At 42.7% G+C, this 18,417-nt stretch overlaps 1 protein-coding gene across 5 annotated transcripts in view; it reads left to right on the top strand.

The window, feature by feature from the left end:
* LOC125457177 (tropomyosin alpha-4 chain-like) overlaps nt 1-16,683 on the top strand; it is a 103,644-nt gene extending 86,961 nt beyond the window's left edge. For 4 of the 5 annotated variants that reach the window (XM_048541060.2, XM_048541050.2, XM_048541093.2 and 1 more), the window contains 3 exons: nt 2,309-2,371; nt 3,071-3,140; nt 15,553-16,683. In XM_048541060.2, coding sequence (XP_048397017.1) covers nt 2,309-2,371; nt 3,071-3,140; nt 15,553-15,635 — 216 coding nt within the window. In that variant the 3' untranslated portion in view covers nt 15,636-16,683. The other variant, XM_048541066.2, reaches the window with a different exon arrangement.
* The last annotated feature ends 1,734 nt before the right edge of the window (nt 16,684-18,417 follow it).

The following is an 18,417-nucleotide window of genomic DNA, read 5'->3' as shown; positions in this document are numbered from 1 at the left end:
ATCCCTCAGAATGAACTCACCACTTAAGCAATGATATAGCCTATAGCTTTTGGCCAGTACTAATCTATTGTTGTTTACCCGTTGTATCACAGTATGTGTGAATATAAAGTGTACAAAAGAGAATTACAGCACAAGAACAGGCCCTTCTGCCCTCCAAGCCTGTGTCAATCAGCATGCCCTGACTAAACTAAATAACAAACCTGCCCTTATTAGGTCCGTGTCCCTCTAATCCCCCCCTATTCATGTAACTGTTCATATGCCTATAGTAGCAGGTGATGTCTACTTTTGACTATCCTGTTGGGTATGGACAGGTGAATTAAATAAACTTCACAAAATTCGCATTTTTAATTGCAAGAAAGATTGCACTGAGGGGCCCGATTGACTGCTTTTGAAAAGGGGGAAACTTTATCTTTTTTATCTGTCTTGTGGTGACAACTTCAGTGACACCATTTGGAAGAGAAAAGAAATGACATTGCTTCCTTTGGTGTGGGCCAGTGCATTGGAGGATCAGTTGGAGTTGATTTTTCACCAGTGCTTGCAGAACCAAAGGAGGAATGTCGATGGCTGCTGACAGCAGTCCCATTTTCTCCCAGCTGCCTAGAATAAAACTGCAAGATTCACATGCCCAAGTGAAGTTTGAACTGTCAAGCCCCATTTATTTACAACAATGGAGATTCCAGCCCAATAGCCAACTGGGCAAATTCTAGGTTTGCAAGTCACAGATACTAAAAGGCAATCTGCATAATGTCAATTTTTTAATATATATATACTTTTGAAGTCCTCCAGTATCTAATATTGATCTGCACATAAAACCTAAAAAACAACATTGGGCATGCATTCAGTCAAAATATTTGTGAGCCTTGTCACTAAAACCTCACATTTTCATAATTGCAACGCTTAAATAATTATCGTTTATCTATGGGGATACTTTTGCTTTAGTTCTCTTTGGAGCCAATGTGAACCTTTTGGCTATGCAATAATAATGTCCAAGTGGGCTTTCTTCTCCAGCCCACTTTTTTTTGTTTGAATTGCAACAGCTTCTGTTGTTGGCTTGAGATGCTGTCCAGGGCTGATTTTTTTTTAAAATGCATTTACACTCAATCCATTTTGCACCTGTGCCATTTTATCTTCTTAAGTTGTTAGAAGATTTGGGGTTGTTACTGATGAAATTTTAGCCCTGGCCTGTTTACTTCTCAAGTCAGCATTGCCTCCTTTCCTTCCTTTCTTTCTTTCTTCCTTTTTTTATTTTTTCCGTCCTTTCTTTTTGAGTCGAATAAAGTTTTTTTTTGTCCTAATCCTCCATGCCCCTGATAGGTTTTCAACAGAAATTTACTTGAAAGTAGTGCTGTGATGCACCTTCTTATTTCTTTTTTTGTCTCCAATAGTCAATACTTGTAATTTCTGCCTAATCAAACCCCAGTTTATTTATTTAGTGCTGTGGCTAAGCTGCTGTTTCTCCTTTGGCCAGTGCAGCAACCTGCACATGGGAAGCTTTGGCCCTGTATGAAACATGCAATGTTTTGTCATGTCTGTATGGCTCTAACAAAGCCTTCTGTAACCAGAGTTAAGACTGATAGTAAGTCAAACCCCAAATTGCCTTTATGGCATTATTAGTACTAAAGAGCCAACTTTGGCAGGAAATGTATTAAGTAGTTTTTCAGCGTGAGCCCAGAACAGAGTGCTTTTCTGTATGATCTCCTCTTTACCTTCTCCTCATTGTCTCCCTCTGTCTCCCCCAGACTCAATGCTGTGGGTGGCCATCATTTCCTGAAGCTAATAGCCACCTGATCCCACATCAGTCTGAAACAACCTTCAGGGAAGGTTTATGCCGGAAATGTAAACAGGCAAATTGACTGAACAGTCTCAGACAATGTGGCCGTAGAAACCAGTTACATTTCGTTTGAAGACAGCAGTGCATTTATTGGGTGCACAGGATGACATCTACAAAGACTATTTCACAGTTTTGCCAATGAGTTAATGAGAGTAGCTTTGGCACTACCTGTTCTGGCTTTCTGCTCAGATACAGTGCCACCCATGTGATATATTCAGTGGCGTGATCCAGCTGTTTCAACTCTTGAAATAGTTTTGTTCACACTTTGACTGGAGCTGTCTCTTTAAAATGTCACTTATTTTTGGAAAATGCATGATTGTAATGAAAGTTTGAAAAAGATCCCATCCCTTAAATAGGAATTCCTTTTTACATCTGTGAAATTTATTGAAGTACTGTGCTGATATCTGTCAATGTAAAAAGAAAATGTAGCCTGAGAGACATTTAATGTTCTTCTTTTTAAAAATAACTTTATCTCAGTATGCTTCAAAAGAAGATAAATATGAAGAAGAAATCAGGCTGCTAACAGATAAGCTAAAAGAGGTGAGTGACAGGTATTTCTAACAAAATAGAGTTTCATTTTAGGAATAATATTTAGAGTGGAATGGATTCCTAGTTTCCATTTTTCATTCCAGCATTGTTCTTGGAGTCATCTCTGAGCTCTGCATCTTGGACCTGTCTGTACTTCTAGCAGCAAATTTGATAATAGTTTGGAGCCCAAATGCTGCCAAACTGTCTGTTATCAGTTAACAGCTTCATAAAATATCAAAATATGTACCTTCCCATTTTGCTACCTACTGTTTTACCCAAGTAACCTCCTTTTCATCAGCCTCTATAGCAATGACCTGGGATTTGCTGACTTAGTGGGGGGGTGAAGCAGGGATGGTGGAATGTCTTCGTGTTGTCCTAAGAGATGCTAGAATATTGGTCCAAAGCCATGGAATGAAGTTTCAAAAGGTATCAGTAATTCTGTGAAATGTGGTGAGGTCTGTGGTCATACGGCACTGGCAATGATCTCTGAATGTGAAGCCCCTTTTCAGTAGATTTTAAGGAATGTGTTTTTGTGTAATCCCACCATTCTGATTATGCCATTCAGTGTTGTTACAGGGTGGTTGCACATGATTAAAATTAACAGCAAAAAGTTGTAGCCAAAATGACTATCTCAGTAGAGCATGTAGTAAATCTCTGTGATAGAGGAGCAATGAAAATGCATTAAAGCAATGTCCTCTAATCCTTTTACAGGCAGAGACTAGAGCTGAGTTTGCTGAAAGATCTGTAATAAAACTGGAGAAGACAGTTGATGACTTGGAAGGTAATTTTTAACATCTTGCCAATTTTCATGTAGTTCTGTTTTCTTCTGATTGGTCTAATTAATGTTGGCTCTAGAGCAGAAAAATCAAAATTCAGCATTTTTTTCAAACAGGTACTGTCTGGAATAATCCTGTCTCTTGGTAATAAGATGGGGTGGGGGAAAGGTCCTGATTACATCATTTGGTCAACAATTCAGAATTAATTTCAGTCAAGTACTGAAAATCCCTCTTTGCAATTTTTAGTATAGTGTTGAAAGGGAGGAAAAAAAGTGATAAAATAAAAATTAATTTGAGATCAGTTTCATCTTGTGCTAGTTGTTTAGATCAGAATCAAGTGCGTTTTAAAAAAAAAAGTAGCCTTGGAATGTAACACCTCTGGTAAGCTCAGTATTTGCCACTCCTAATTGTCCCTGGTTATCCTTGACACTGGTGAATGCTGACTTGATCAGACTGTTTAGGTATATACTAAAATGGTGGATTATTTCCACAAGTTTTTGACTGGTATAGTGTTTTTTTTAAAAAATGGGGCCGAACTCTAATAGTTCCAAAAGATAATGCAAGATATACAACAGAGAAACACACCATATTGGTCCATGCTGGTTTTATCCTCCTATCAAGCCATCTCTAAATCTACATCTGTTGAAACCAATAATTCCTTTTTTAAAAATTTCATTCATGGGCTGATGGCATCGCTGGCTAGGCAGCATTTATTGCCCATCCCTAATTGCTGAGAAGGCAGTTGAGAGTCAATCACATTGCTATGGACCTGGAGTCACATGTAGGCCAGACCAGATAAGGTTGTCAGTTTCCTTCCGTAAAGGACATTAATGAACCAGATGGGTTTTTCCCAACAATTGACAATGGATTGACGGTCGTCATTAGATTCTTAATTCCAGATATTTAATGAGTTCAAATTCCACCATCCTGCATGGCGGGGATTTGAACCCTGGTCCCCAGAATGTTATCTGGGTCTATGGATTAACAGCCCAGAGATAATACCACTAGGCCATTGCCTCCTTGCTCCCCCAGGCCTGCCTAATTTCTCCTTAAATATACTTACATAATTTGCCTTGTATAGTATTGTTCTCAAAAGCTCCACATTTGGGTTAAAAAAAGTCTGAGTTTACTATTGAAATGTCTGTGACTCTCTTGGGCTGAAGTTAGGCTCTTCCTCAGATGGAGTCTGGATCCACTCTGTCAAACCTTTCCAATAATTTTAAAGGTCATCTGTCCTTTTTTCAGGAGAAAGGAGACCCAGCCTGTCACTCCTTTCCTGATAAGTATACCCACGCATGCCTGCCTTGTGATTCCCTCTGCACCCAACAGTGCCTCCATAACCTTTACATAATATGGGGTGATCAGAACTGCATGCATCACTTTGTGGTTTCATGTAGGTTTAGCATAGTTTTTTTTATTTATATCCCTCTAGAAATTGAAACTAATGCTTGGCCTACTTTTCTGAATGACTTTAATAACATGTTTAGGGATTCATAATTTGAGACCCTGTTATTCCTTTGCCTCTCCTGGACTTGCGTTTCTCAACTCTCCTGACTTGCCTGTTGTTTCTATCTTCTGTTTGAACTTTGCCAATTACTTGCACGTTCTACAAATTTGTGTCCCTCCGTAATTTGTTTCAACCTTCTTGAGTATTGCTGTTCCCACTTCTTGTTCATGAATTTAGAAATGTTTGATGTCAACGTCCAATTTTTACTGTTCATAATTTACATTAATCCCAATACAGATTCTTGTAGAAGGCCACTTCCTCCTCCTCTGTTTAATATCTACTCTTTATTCATATACTCTGCTAGCTGGCTTCATGGCAAAAAGCAATCCATTCTGCCACTTGTCCCCTAACTCCAAGTTCTCTTGAGTTTAATAGTCTATAATGTACAGACGGAATTATTCATGGATGTATATTGTCATCAACCTAGTGTAAGTATGCATCTAAAAATTATTCTTCTTAAAAAGTAATAGAGAAGTGTTACTGCCTTTTGAAGTACTGTGTGCGGTCATGGTCTCCTTACTTCAGAGGAAATACTTGCATTGAAAGCCATTCTGACAAGGTTCACTCAGCTGATTCATGGAGGAAGTGTTTATCACATGAGGAAAGGTTGAGCAGATTGGGTCTGTACTCGCTGGAGTTTAGAAAAATGAGCAGTGATCTTTCAGCAGATTTGATCCTGAAGGGACTTGCCACTGTAGATGCTACAACAGTGTTTTCCCCTGACGGCACAGTTTAGAACGAGAAGGCACTGCTTAAGAATAAGGAGGGTGGTGTGATCTCCTATTTAATATGGAGATGAGGATTTGTTTTGTGGTTTTATTGTGTTAAGGTTGTCAAAGTTGGTTGGCTTGCCAAGCTGGTTTCTTGTTCCATTCACGTTTCATTACCGTGCTTGGTAACATCCCCAGCACAGCCTGTGATGAAGCATCAGTGTGTTTTCCTGCCTGGTTTTTAAACTCTGGGGCCCATTGAGATGGATTGCCTTACTTCTGGGTTTTCTTGGTAGTGGAATGTATATGGGGTTGAGTTCAATGTGTTTATTAATAGTATGCTTCGTGGAGTACCATGCTTCTAGGAATTCTAGTGCCTGTCTCTGCCTAGCCTGTCCCAGGACCCTGGTGTTGTCCCAGTCAAAGTGGTCGTTCTCCTTGTCCATGTGGATTGAGATGAGTGAGTATTGGCCGTGTCTTTTTGTAGCCAGTCGGTGTTCATGTACTGTTGTAGTTTCCTTCCTGTTTGTCAGATTGTAGTGTATTCTCACAGTCACCGCAGGGAATCTTGTAGATGACATTGGTCCTGACCGTGGCGGGGAGTGGGTCTCTAGTTTGGGTGAGCCGTTGTTGTAGGGTTGATGTGGGCTTGTGTGTGATTCCGCCCAGTGGTCATAGGAGTCTTGTGGTGAGTTCTGACGTGTTTCTGATGTAGGGTAGTGTGATGAGTGTGTCAGGCCATGTAGCCTCTTTTTGCTGTTCGTGCAGGCATCTTCTGACCCAATTTTCTGGATATCCATTATCCTTGAAAACCTGGAAGAGGTATCTCCTTCCTCTTGGCGTGGTTCCATGTTGCTGCAGTGTGTTGTTGCCCTTTTAAATAGTGTTCGCACGCAGCTTCGTTTTGTGTGGGATGGTTACTGTTGAAGTTGTGTTAAGTCTCCAACATCATTCCTCCTGGAGCAATCAATTTGTGTATTTTGTCTGGGTCTGAGGACGACGTGCAGTTTTTTTTTGAGTGTAGGGTTTTATGAAATTTGTTGACTTTGACACAGGGTGTTAGATTGCAGGGTCAGGAAAGATGATAGATTCCATCATCATCCTCTGTGACCAAGTGGGTCTGGAAAGTGAGCTTGTTTTAATATCACATTTTAAACTTGTCTGTTGAAGCTTGTGGTGCGGTTGAATATTTCTATTCATAGAATGTAGGTATCACTGAGGTTAATGTTGCACATTCTTGACTGTCCTTGAGCTACCACCTTCTCGAGAAATTAAGAATAACGTGTGTACAGTTTACAATACATTGAGTGAAAATTCTGAACTGATCAGGAGGCATGATTCCAAATATGTCACCAAAAAGCAAACAATAGTGTCAACAAATGACTGTTAATACAATGGAACATTTTAGCAGGAATAGTTTCATTTAAGTGAGCTTGCAGTTTAATAAATTCTAACAGATACCAGTTAAAATTAAATATTATCACTTCACTAGCTCATTAGTTGAGAGAAAGGAGACAAGTTTGTCTGCTGAGCTATGGCTGACATTCGCGTGGAGGCTGTTTAGCTTAGTTGGCGAGATGGCTAAGTGTGTGGTGCAGAGTGATGCCACCTGCATGCTGTCTGTGGTAGTTCACAGTGGGTCTGTCCCCTTGCCTCACTCTTTACTTGGTGTGGGTTGGTGCCCCTCAAGCTATGTAACCAATTGTCTCTCTTGCCGATGGATAAAAATGCAGATCCTTCAGATGATCATGCTTGGTCTTTTTTTTAATTTACAAAAGCAGAGACTAGGAAGCTTGCAGTGAGTAACTCACTCTCTGACTGTCCACCATCTACAAGTCAGGAGTGTAATGAAATCTTCCCTGTTTGCTGGATGAGTGCCGTTCCAACAACACCCCAGAAGCCTGACACCGTTCAGGACAAATCAGCCTGCCAATATTCACCAGCATCCACTCCCACCATCACTAATGCTCAGTACCATCCACAAAGTGCAGGAATTCACCAAGACTTCTCAGACAGTGCCTTTCAAACCATGACCATTTCCATCTAGAAGGGCGAGGGCAGTGAATACGCAGGAACACCACAACTTCCAAGCCCTCGCCATCCTGATTTGGAAATATATCACTTAGTTTAGTGTTGCTGGGTTAAAACCTGGAATTCCTTCCCTAAGGGCATTGTGGGTACACTGAATGAACTCCATTGCTTCAAGAAGGCAGCTCACCACAGTCTCTGAGGGCAACAGGCAGCAAATGCTGGCCCGGTTAGCAACACCCACATCTTGAGTGAATTTTTAAAAATATTAACCTATCGTTTGGGCGTTTTGTTACTTAATGTCATCTTTTCATTTGCTGAGTTGATACCCTCCTGGTTGAGTCCAAAAATCAGGCCAAGAGTACAAATTGCACCTTGTGTGAATTCTTTCCTCAGAAGTTTGTAGAACCATTATGTAGTTTCCCTGAACTCCAGTCCCCAGCCCCTAGCTGTCTAGTATTCTGATGTCTGTTTTGCTGCAGTAAGCATGCATATGTTTGGTGTGAGTTTCTAACAGTTCTTAGTAACCTTGCCCTAAGCTCCGGATACCCTCCAGATTTTATATCAGTGCTAATAGGCCAAGCAGCATCTCAGGAGCACAAAAAGCCTAGACCCTTCAGAGAGGGGGATGGGGAGAGGGAACTGGAATAAATAGGGAGAGAGGGGGAGGCAGACTGAAGATGGAGAGAAAAGAAGATAGGTAGAGAGGAGAGTATAGGTGGGGAGGTAGGGAGGGGATAGGTCAGTCCAGGGAAGAGGGACAGGTCAAGGAGGCGGGATGAAGTGGTCAGTAGGAAATGGAGGTGCGGCTTGAGGTGGGAGGAAGGGATGGGTGAGAGGGAGAACAGGTTAGGGAAGTGGAGACAGGCTGGGCTGGTTTTGGGATGCAGTGGGGGGGAAGGGGTCAAGCTGGGCTGGTTTTGGGATGTAGTGGGGGAAGGGGAGATCTTGAAGCTTGTGAAGTCCACATTTGATACCATTGGGCTGCAGGGTTCCCAAGCGGAATATGAGTTGCTGTTCCTGCAACCTTCAGGTGGCATCATTGTGGCACTGCAGGAGGCCCATGATGGACATGTTGACTGAGGAATGGGAGGGAGAGTTAAAATGGTTCGCGACTGGGAGGTGCAGTTGTTTGTTGCGAACTGAGCGGAGGTGTTCTGCAAAGCGGTCCCCAAGCCTCTGCTTGGTTTCCCCAATGTAGAGGAGGCCACACTGGGTACAGTGGATACAATATACCACATTGGCAGATGTGCAGGTGAACATCTGCTTGATATGAAAGGTCATCTTGGGGCCTGGGATAGGGGTGAGGGAGGAGGTGTAGGGGCAAGTGTAGCACTTCCTGTGGTTGCAGGGGATGGTGCCGGGTGTGGTGGGGTTGGAGGGGAGTGTGGAGCAGACAAGGGAGTCGTGGAGAGAGTGGTCTGTCCGGAAGGCAGACAAGGGTGGGGATGGAAAAATGTCTTGGGTGGTGGGGTCGGATTGTAGATGGCGGAAGTGTCGGAGGATGATGCATTGTATCTGGAGGTTGGTGGGGGTGGTATGTGAGAACGTGGGGGCGGTTGTGGCGGGAGCGTGGTGTGAGGGATGTGTTGCGGGAAATGCAGGAGACGCGGTCAATGGTGTTCTTGAACGCTGTGGCGTGGGGGGGGGGGGTTGAGTTGCGGTCCTGGAAGAACGTGGACATCTGGGATGTGCGGGAGTGGAATGCCTCATCCTGGGAGCAGATGCGGCGGAGGCGGAGGAATTGGGAATAGGGGATGTAATTTTTGCAGGAGATTGGGTGGGAGGAGGTGTATTCTAGGTAGCTGTGGGAGTTAGTGGGCTTGAAATGGACCTTGGTTTTTAGCTGGTTACCTGAGATGGAGACTGAGAGGTCCAGGAATGTGAGAGATGTGTTGGAGATGGCCCAGGTGAACTTGAGGTTGGGGTGGAAGGTGTTGGTGAAGTTCCAGGCAGCCCTCCACTCCAACCCCAACCTCACCATCAAACCTGCTGACAAGGGTGGCGCAGTGGTAGTATGGCGCAATGACGTCTACATCACCGAGGCCGAACGCCAACTCTCCGACACCACCTCCTACCCCCCCCTTGATCATGACCCCACCCCCGAGCACCAAACCATCATCTCCAACACCATACATGACCTCATCCCCTCAGGGGACCTCCCACCCACAGCCTCCAACCTCATTGTTCCCCAAACCCGCACGGCCTGTTTTTATCTCCTTCCCAAAATCCACAAACCTGCCTGCCCTGGTCGACCCATTGTCTCAGCCTGTTCCTGCTCCACCAAAATCATGGCCACCTATCTGGACTCCACTTTCTCCCCTTCGGTCCAGGAGCTCCCTACCTATGTCCGTGACACCACCCACGCCCTCCAATTCCCTGGCCCCCAACACCTCATTTTCACCATGGGCATCCAGTCCCTATACACCTGTATTCCACATGCAGATGGCCTCAAGGCCCTCCGCTTCTTCCTGTCCCGCAGGCCCGACCAGTCCCCCTCCACCGACACCCTCGTCCGCCTAGCCGAACTCGTCCTCACCCTCAACAATTTCTCTTTTGATTCCTCCCACTTCCTACAGATAAAGGGGGTGGCCGTGGGCACCCGCATGGGCCCAAGCTATGCCTTCCTCATTGTAGGTTACGTGGAACAGTCCCTCTTCCGCACCTACACAGGCCCCAAACCCCACCTCTTCCTCCGTTACATTGATGACTGTATCGGCGCCGCCTCTTGCTCCCCTGAGGAGCTCGAACAATTCATCCACTTCACCAACACCTTCCACCACAACCTCAAGTTCACCTGGGCCATCTCCAACACATCCCTGGACCCCGCAGTCTCCATCTCAAGTAACCAGCTAGAAACTGATGTCCATTTCAAGCCCACCGACTCCCATGCCTACCTAGAATACATGTCCTCCCACCCACCCTCCTGCAAAAATTACATCCCCTATTCCCAATTCCTCCGCCTCCGCTGCATCTGCTCCCAGGATGAGGCATTCCACTCCTGCACATCCCAGATGTCCACGTTCTTCCAGGACCGCAACTTCCCCCCTACAGTGGTCGAGAACGCCCTCGACCGTATTTCCCGCAACGCATCCCTCACACCCCGCCCCTGCCACAACCGCCCCCAGAGGAACCCCTCGTTCTCTCATACCACCCCGCCAACCTCCGGATACCACGCATCATCCTCCGACACTTCCGCCGTCTACAATTCGACCCCACCACCCAAGACATTTTTCCATCCCCACTCTTGTCTGCCTTCCAGAGAGACCACTCTCTCTGCGACTCCCTTGACCGCTCCACACTCCCCTCCAACCCCACCATACCCGGCACCTTCCCCTCCAACCGCAGTAAGTGCTACACTTGCCCCCACACCACCTCCCTCACCCCCAACCCAGGCCCCAAGATGACCTTCCATATCAAGCAGATGTTCACCTGCACATCTGCCAATGTGGTATATTGTATCCATTGTACCCGGTGTGGCTTCCTCTACATTGGGGAAACCAAGCAGAGGCTTGGGGTCCGCTTTGCAGAACACCTCCACTCGGTTCGCAACAAACAACTGCACCTCCCAGTCACGAACCATTTTAACTCCCCCTCCCATTCCTCAGACGTCATGTCCATCATGGGCCTCCTGCAGTGCCACAATGATGCCACCCGAAGGTTGCAGGAACAGCAACTCATATTCCGCTTGGGAACCCTGCAGCCCAGTGGTATCAATGTGGACTTCATAAGCTTCAAAATCTCCCCTTCCCCCACTGCATCCCAAAACCAACCCAGCCTGTCTCCGCTTCCCTAACCTGTTCTTCCTCTCACCCATCCCTTCCTCCCACCTCAAGCCACACCTCCATTTCCTACCTACCACCTTATCCCACCTCCTTGACCTGTCCATCTTTTCTGGACTGACCTATCCCTTCCCTACCTCCTCACCTTTTACTGTACTCTCCACCTATCTTCATTTCTCTCCATCTTTGGTCTGCCTCCCCCTCTCTCCTTATTTATTCCAGTTCCCTCTCCCCATCCCCCTCTCTGAAGGGTCTAGGCCCAAAACGTCAGCTTTTGTGCTCCTGAGATGCTGCTTGGCCTGCTGTGTTCATCCAGCTCCACACTTTGTTACCTCAGATCTGCTTTCCTGTTTAATATGGTTGTGAATGATCTTATGTTGGCCTCAACTTTACTTTCCTACTTATAATTCTTCAACCCCATTACTAATTAAAACTCTGCCATCTCCTGAAATTTATTTAGTGCTGTCATGTCAACCGTACTCTGGGGTCCACCGATCTACAAGTCTTTTGAGAGAAATAATTATCGCTCATCTTTCTCTTTCGTCTTAGTTGTGGCAGGTTATGACCATTCTAGATTGCCCACAAAGGAAAGTATCTGCTCTATGTCTGCTTTTGCAATCCTCTTCGGCATGTTGACTGCCTCAGTTAAATCTCCCTCGTTTCTTCTAACTCTGGCATGTGTGATCCTAAACTGCTCGATCTCTCCTCGTAAGGCAAGCATTTCATCTCGGAATTAATCTTGTGAACCCTCTTTGAACTGCCTCCAATGTAATTGTATCCTTCCCCAAGTTAGGAACCCAAATCTGTACACAATGCTCCGACTGCAGTCTCACTAATGCCCCAGTTAAGACAACACACTCTACTTTTATCCTTCATTCCTTCAGGAATAAATGCCAACATTCCATCTGCCGTCCTTGTTCCCTGCTGTACCTGCATACTGACTCTGTGATTCAAGCACAAGGACATCCCAGGCCTCTGAGCCAAAGCATTTTGAGGTTTCTCTTCATTTAGCTAAGGATTTGCCTTTCTAGTCTTCTGACCAAAACTGATAACTTGTGCGTTTTCACAACTGTGAAATCTTAGCCCATTCTCACAAACTATCCACAACCATCCATAAATTTCTTATTTATTCATGAAAACAAAACGCTGGGAGCAAAATCTCACAACTCACCCACCATAATTAAGATATCCGAACGGAGAGTAAATGGAGTCTTTCTGGAATCTGTCTTGTTGTGTAAAGCCCCATCACATTTAATCCCTTTCTTTACCCACTTTGCCTTGCCATAGCCACTATTTCTCTGCCCACCTGTGAGTAAAATGGTTTTTCTGAGTTGCAACTTGCACAGGATATTAGTGTTTTGAATCGTTGCTGCAACTTTCAGCTGCAAAGCACATTAAAATAATAGCATGCAATATGAAAAAATACATTTCTTTCTGCACTAAGCATTATCATCTAGTTATCATTCTTTACTCATTTTGGTTCTCACTTTTTCTATTTCTATTTCTATTCTGAATGAACAGTATGTTTAGAAACTTAAATGCAAAGAAATCTGTTTAGTTGGTCGCTACAATTGTTCTTAAGCCCTGGGTTTATTCTCTCTCTCTTTGCTGCTTGTGGTGACCAAGGGTTGATGGCACAAAACCAAGTGAATGCTGTTAACATTTAACCTTGAAAGTGGAGAATTATGAAAGTATTTTGTGCCATTCAAAACCCTGGCAGCTGTGGTATATCCACTCTACTTCAAGATTAGAAATCACCACTGCCCTTATTAATTAGTTTAATACTGTACAGAGAAGACTATAAAATAACAGTTAGAATGGGTGATTTCCACTTCATTGCAATCTGCCACAAATAATTTTAATGAAGTTTGCATTTGTTAGAGGGCTGTTGGAGATTGGCAAGGTCCTTTTAAAATGCTCTTGATCCATACATCCCATGGATGAATTTAAAAATTCAAGTCTCATTTTGCTGTCTTGTTGATCTCCTCCTGTATTTGGAAATTGCTCAAGCTAAGGTATTTTGCCAGCAGGTGAAGACTAGTTATCAGTTGTGTAATAAATATATGGAAATTTCATAGGATCCCTACAGTGTGGAAGTGGTCCATTCGCCCCATTGAGTCCACACTGACCCTTTGAAGAACATCCCAACCTATCCCTGTGAACCTTCATTTCCCATGGCCAACCCATCTTACGTACACATCCCTGTGGAACTTCGGGCAACTTAGCATGGCCAGTCCAACCTACACATCTTTGGACTGTGGGAGGAAACTGGAACACACTGAGGAAACCCACGCAGACATGGGGAGAATGTCTGTTCAGAGTTTTCACCGTCGCCCAAGAGTGGAAACGAATCCGGGTTCCTGGCGCTTGAGGCAGCAGCAGTGACCACTCGGCCACTGTGCAGCCTGTTTATGGTATACCATAGCAGCTTGTTTCCCTGCAAGTAGTAATTTGTAAATTGAACAAAACTAGCCATGCACAAACCAGAAAGGAAAGGGTTTTCACATATACAAGCTTATTTGTACAAGGCAATGCCAACTAACTTTAAGCAGAGCAAATCCATGCTAGTTTGGGGCAGAACATTAAGGCTGACTCAACACTAGAAGCTGTGTTGAATTCACCTTGTTGGATCAATGCTGTTGTCTTGCACCAATGTTTTAAAGGTCTCAATGTGTAAGTAGATTTTGTTTTCATTTTAGTATCTGTTCTATTTGATTTTATTTCAAATAATTCAAGCAGTCTTTACTGTGTCTTTGTACTGTTTAAAATGCCCTGTTGCAATATATGGTGTAATTGTATATTTTGCCAGTTTGAGCGTTTGTGGTGCACCTGAACTGAATCTCACCCCTTGATCATTTAGTGATTAGCACAATGAAACAGTCCCTTTTTAAGTGAAGGTCATACATAAAATAGGACATTAATGTGTGAAGAAAGTTAATGTTTACATCCTTGGTATTGACAGGTATGCTGAGTTCATAAATCACTGCTGTGTGAAAATTATTTTTTGAAAACCTTTTGATCCAGTATACTTCAGGTAGTTGTAATCAAACATCAGGAGGGATGGATCAGGGTAGGAGTCCTGGTCTCGTCTCGTCTCGTCTCGTCTCGTCTCGTCTCGTCTCGTCTCGTCTCGTCTCGTCTCGTCTCGTCTCTCCTCTCACTCTCCCCCTCCCCCGCACCCCCCCAAACCCCATCTTTATAGACCATTTTAATTTCAAACGAATGCAGAGCAACAAAGTTTACTAATAACTTTCTCAAAGCTATCTTTCAAGTACTGTTTCTCATCGGACTATTCTCTCTTTAACTTGAGGTATATATGTTTCTTTTTGTTACTTCACTCTTTTTCATGTGAATAGTTTAAACCTGTTATCCAGGTGATCTGTTCCACATGACTAACACTGCTCTCTCTTCTTTCAATCTGCTGTCACTGATGCTGTTTCAATAGAGCGTTTCCGTCAGGAGCTAGCGAGAAATCGTCTCCTCAGTAGTGAACTGAGAGTTGTCCTGAATGAACTTAACAACTGACTTTGTTTACTCTGAAGACTTGCCAAAAAGCCTGCTCTATGTTGTCTTGCCTGATTATTTATTTTTTAAAGTGAACATTAACACTTCTTTCTGTTCAATATCAACTCGTAGCATTGTTTTGCATGTCTCTTTGTATGAAATTTTAACAAAAACTGCATATTTAATCTAATGACCTGCAAAAAGATTTAGATTAATTCTGCCTTTGTCAACTTTTTTTTTCTTGAATGCAATACTATTTTCAGCACAGTGAATGTAGATGTGGAATGGGAGAAAATGAAAGCTGGCCACTACTATTTGGTAGTTTATTTTAAAAAGCAAAATCACTACCTGGGAGGGGGGAGTGGGGTTTACTCTCATTGTGCAATATGCACAGAATTGAGAAATGTTCACATTGTTGTGTAAAATGCCTGTATAAATATTGTATTTCAAGTCTAGTTTGCATCTGGGAAATCCAAGGATGTACAAAAGTGCATTTAGCAACCTGGCCTATGTGTTTTGGTTCAATCATGACCTAATTTGGACCATGGAGTTGTGAAATTGGGGGTAGTGGAGATGTAATGCTGTATTTGCAGTGGGTAACCTTGTATGGTGCATTTAAGGGGAAGAAACGAGATGAGTCGGAAAGGAATTCTTGACATATAAACTGAAGTTTATATTTGAAAATTTCAAATGCTATATTGGAGTTGGCAGATTCATAATTAAGCAATTGAATGTTGTAACATGAAAAATGTTTTGAAATTGTTAAGCTCATGCGTGTGTAATGAAATGGTGGTTTACATTATTGATTTTGCAACAGTTCACTTACTTCTAATTTTAACCTTTTCTTTATTTAAATTCTCATTTTTCTTTCTCCATGAACCAATAGAGAAACTGGCCCGAGCAAAAGAAGAGAATGTGGGCATTCATCAGGTGCTTGAGCAGACTCTAGTGGATCTGAGCCACTTATAATAATTCTAACTGGGGGAAAAAATAAAGCTTTACATGCCACAAGTGCCCATGGTACAACGTCTTCTGTGTAAACACTGCAAACCACCAGCCAAGGTGTGAAACACAACATGGGGTTTAGAACAACAAATTAATATAGGCTCGACATTTGTATTGAATCCAATAAATTTCATGGGGGAAGTCTTTTGTTCAAAACTTAACTGCAGCGTTGGAACATTTTTATTTTCTTTTTGACTGCTCTGCCCTTTCCATTACAGCGAGCTGGGCAGACCTTGACATATATGCCATAAACATAATAGCTGTTATAACTGTGTATTTGCTTTTCCTTCCTGTTCTCTATTTCATGGCCTTCAATTCTTGGCAAGCTTTGATTGTTTTTTGAGTAGGTTTTAAGGCACAGTATGTTGATCTGAAGAGCTCTTGCTAAAAGTATACTGAGACCTCTCTGACTTGATGCTGGAAAGCATTATGTAAAATTAACAAAGAATGCACACCACTTTTCCTCTACCACCCCCAGAGTTTTATTCTGCTGTAGTTTAAAAGTCTGTGGCTGTTGGTTAGCAAGTTGAAAGTGGTTTGACACAATTTGAAACACAAACTCAAAGCTTGTAAGGATGTTGCAAAGGCCTGGTTTCTGACATGGGGACCACACTGGCGATTGTTGATAGACGTTGCTATTGTGTCATACTGACCCAAGGTTGCTATTTGTAGCATACAATAGAAAATCACTGGATGTCTCTCCTGAGAAATCTAATAACTTGTGTTTTGATAAATCATTGGAGATGCCACCATGACATTGTAAACCTTTTATATCCTTAATAAATGGGCTTATGAAAATATGTACATGTTTTGTCACAGATTTTAAAGGTCTTGAGCACAGACTGGGAGTTTTAACAAGCATTTACCCTTCTGTGATGTAACTGTTCCTTCTCCCTATGAATGTCCTTGGAATTCAACTTTATCCTATGCAATTATCTGTATAAGCTCTTTATTTGTATGGTTTATTAAACTTTGGAATAAAATTACCTTGTGTGGTGTTTTTAAAATAGCATGTATGCTGTGTTTTGAAAATCATTTCAAACAACACAACACTGTTTGTTAGTGAATCCCTCTGAGGACAGATACCCATTTTCATGATTCTATAGCTTTTACTGTTTCCTTGTTGTGATGGATTGGATGGCAGGCTCCCAGCACCACTACAGGTGCGTTAGTGCCAGGCAGGAACCATGGCTCTTCTCTGATGGTCCATACAAAGGGAGTTCAAGCTTCCATTTGCATCAGCTTCTTATGTGTTCATGGAACAGAAGGTGATAATTAACTGGATATTTGAATGTGAAGCGTCTGAGTATATGCACACGTGCGCACATACAGAGATCCCAGTTCACAGCTGGAGGCTGTGTCTCTATCTGTTGGATGTACATGCCATCTACAATAAAGAGGTAATGGCAGTATTAAATCACCAAATCCACTTGCAGCCACATTATTAAGGAGAAAAGACTCAATTTATTAATACCATATTTGGTACCAGAAAAAGAAATGAGATTTGGTGATTTGAATCTATCGTTAAACTCCTTCAGCAGCACAAAGCCCATATGCCTCTATTACAAAGACAAAAAATTCAAAGTGAATTATACTGAAACATACAAATCTCACATCTTGCAGTATATCCTCTACAAAGAGGAATGAAAGAGTCCTTAAGAGGCATCTTGTTATTCATTGCAGCCAACTGTATTACTATTCACAATAAGTGTTAAAGAACAGTACAGCACAGGAACAGGCCCTTCAGTCCATTGCATCTGTGCTAATATGTGCCTTTCTAGATGAGAAACCTTTTTCCCGTGCAGTCTGTATATCCTCTTTTTTTCCCTATATATGTATCTATCAGGATCCCTCTTAAATGATTAAGTGATTGAAATTTCTACTCTGGGGCTTAAAAAACTTCGGCATTGATAGACTGTCCATTCTGTCTTAATTTTGTAAACTCTATGAGGTTGCCACTCATCCTCCAAATTTTCAAGTTTAAAAAGAAAGTTTGTCAAATCTCTCCTTATGTCTACTGTCCTTCAAACCAGGCAACATCTTGATGAGCATTTTCTCTGCCCTCTCCAAAGCCTCAACAACTTTCTGGTGGTATGATGATCAGAACCATACATAATATGCTAAATGTGCCAAAGTTCCATACAACTACAACACAACTTGCCAATTTTTTTAATGTTCTATTCCTCACCAACGAAGGCAAACCTGCAGAATGCTGCCTTGGCCACCTTATCCTCCTGCACGCTCATCCGAATCATTTACACGAACATCAAACTTTTGATTAACTGGCACATATGGGACCAGGGCATGTTCGTGTTGATCAAATATTCCAAACAACTGATGACCATATAGGTAAATGCGCACTAAGTAATAGAAACCTAATGCAGGGGGTCACAACATCACTTACAACATAAATGGCTTAAATAATAATGCAACTTTGCCTTAAATAAAACTTGTCAGAGAGCCTTCTGACTCGCACCGACAACTGACTATTCTGACATTGTGATGGATCACGATATTTGAGGAGCATTTGACTCTAAATTGAATCAATGTTGATATTTCATGTGGCCATTTGAATAAGTATGTTTACATTGCATTAAATAAGTTCAAACTGTAACTGGACTGAAAAATACGATAAACTTTGCAGTATTTGAGATATGTAATTTTTGACCATTTGTCGAGTGTTAGTTCGTAAGGAGCAGGTTAAAACGAAGTTTGTATGCAGGCAGTGTAGTGGGCAGGACGGTGG

Source organism: Stegostoma tigrinum, chromosome 1 (genome assembly GCF_030684315.1).
Source record: "Stegostoma tigrinum isolate sSteTig4 chromosome 1, sSteTig4.hap1, whole genome shotgun sequence".
In the NCBI taxonomy this organism is placed as follows: domain Eukaryota; kingdom Metazoa; phylum Chordata; class Chondrichthyes; order Orectolobiformes; family Stegostomatidae; genus Stegostoma; species Stegostoma tigrinum.
The sequence above is the reverse complement of the archived record's forward strand: the minus strand, read 5'-3'. Positions and strand labels throughout refer to the sequence as shown.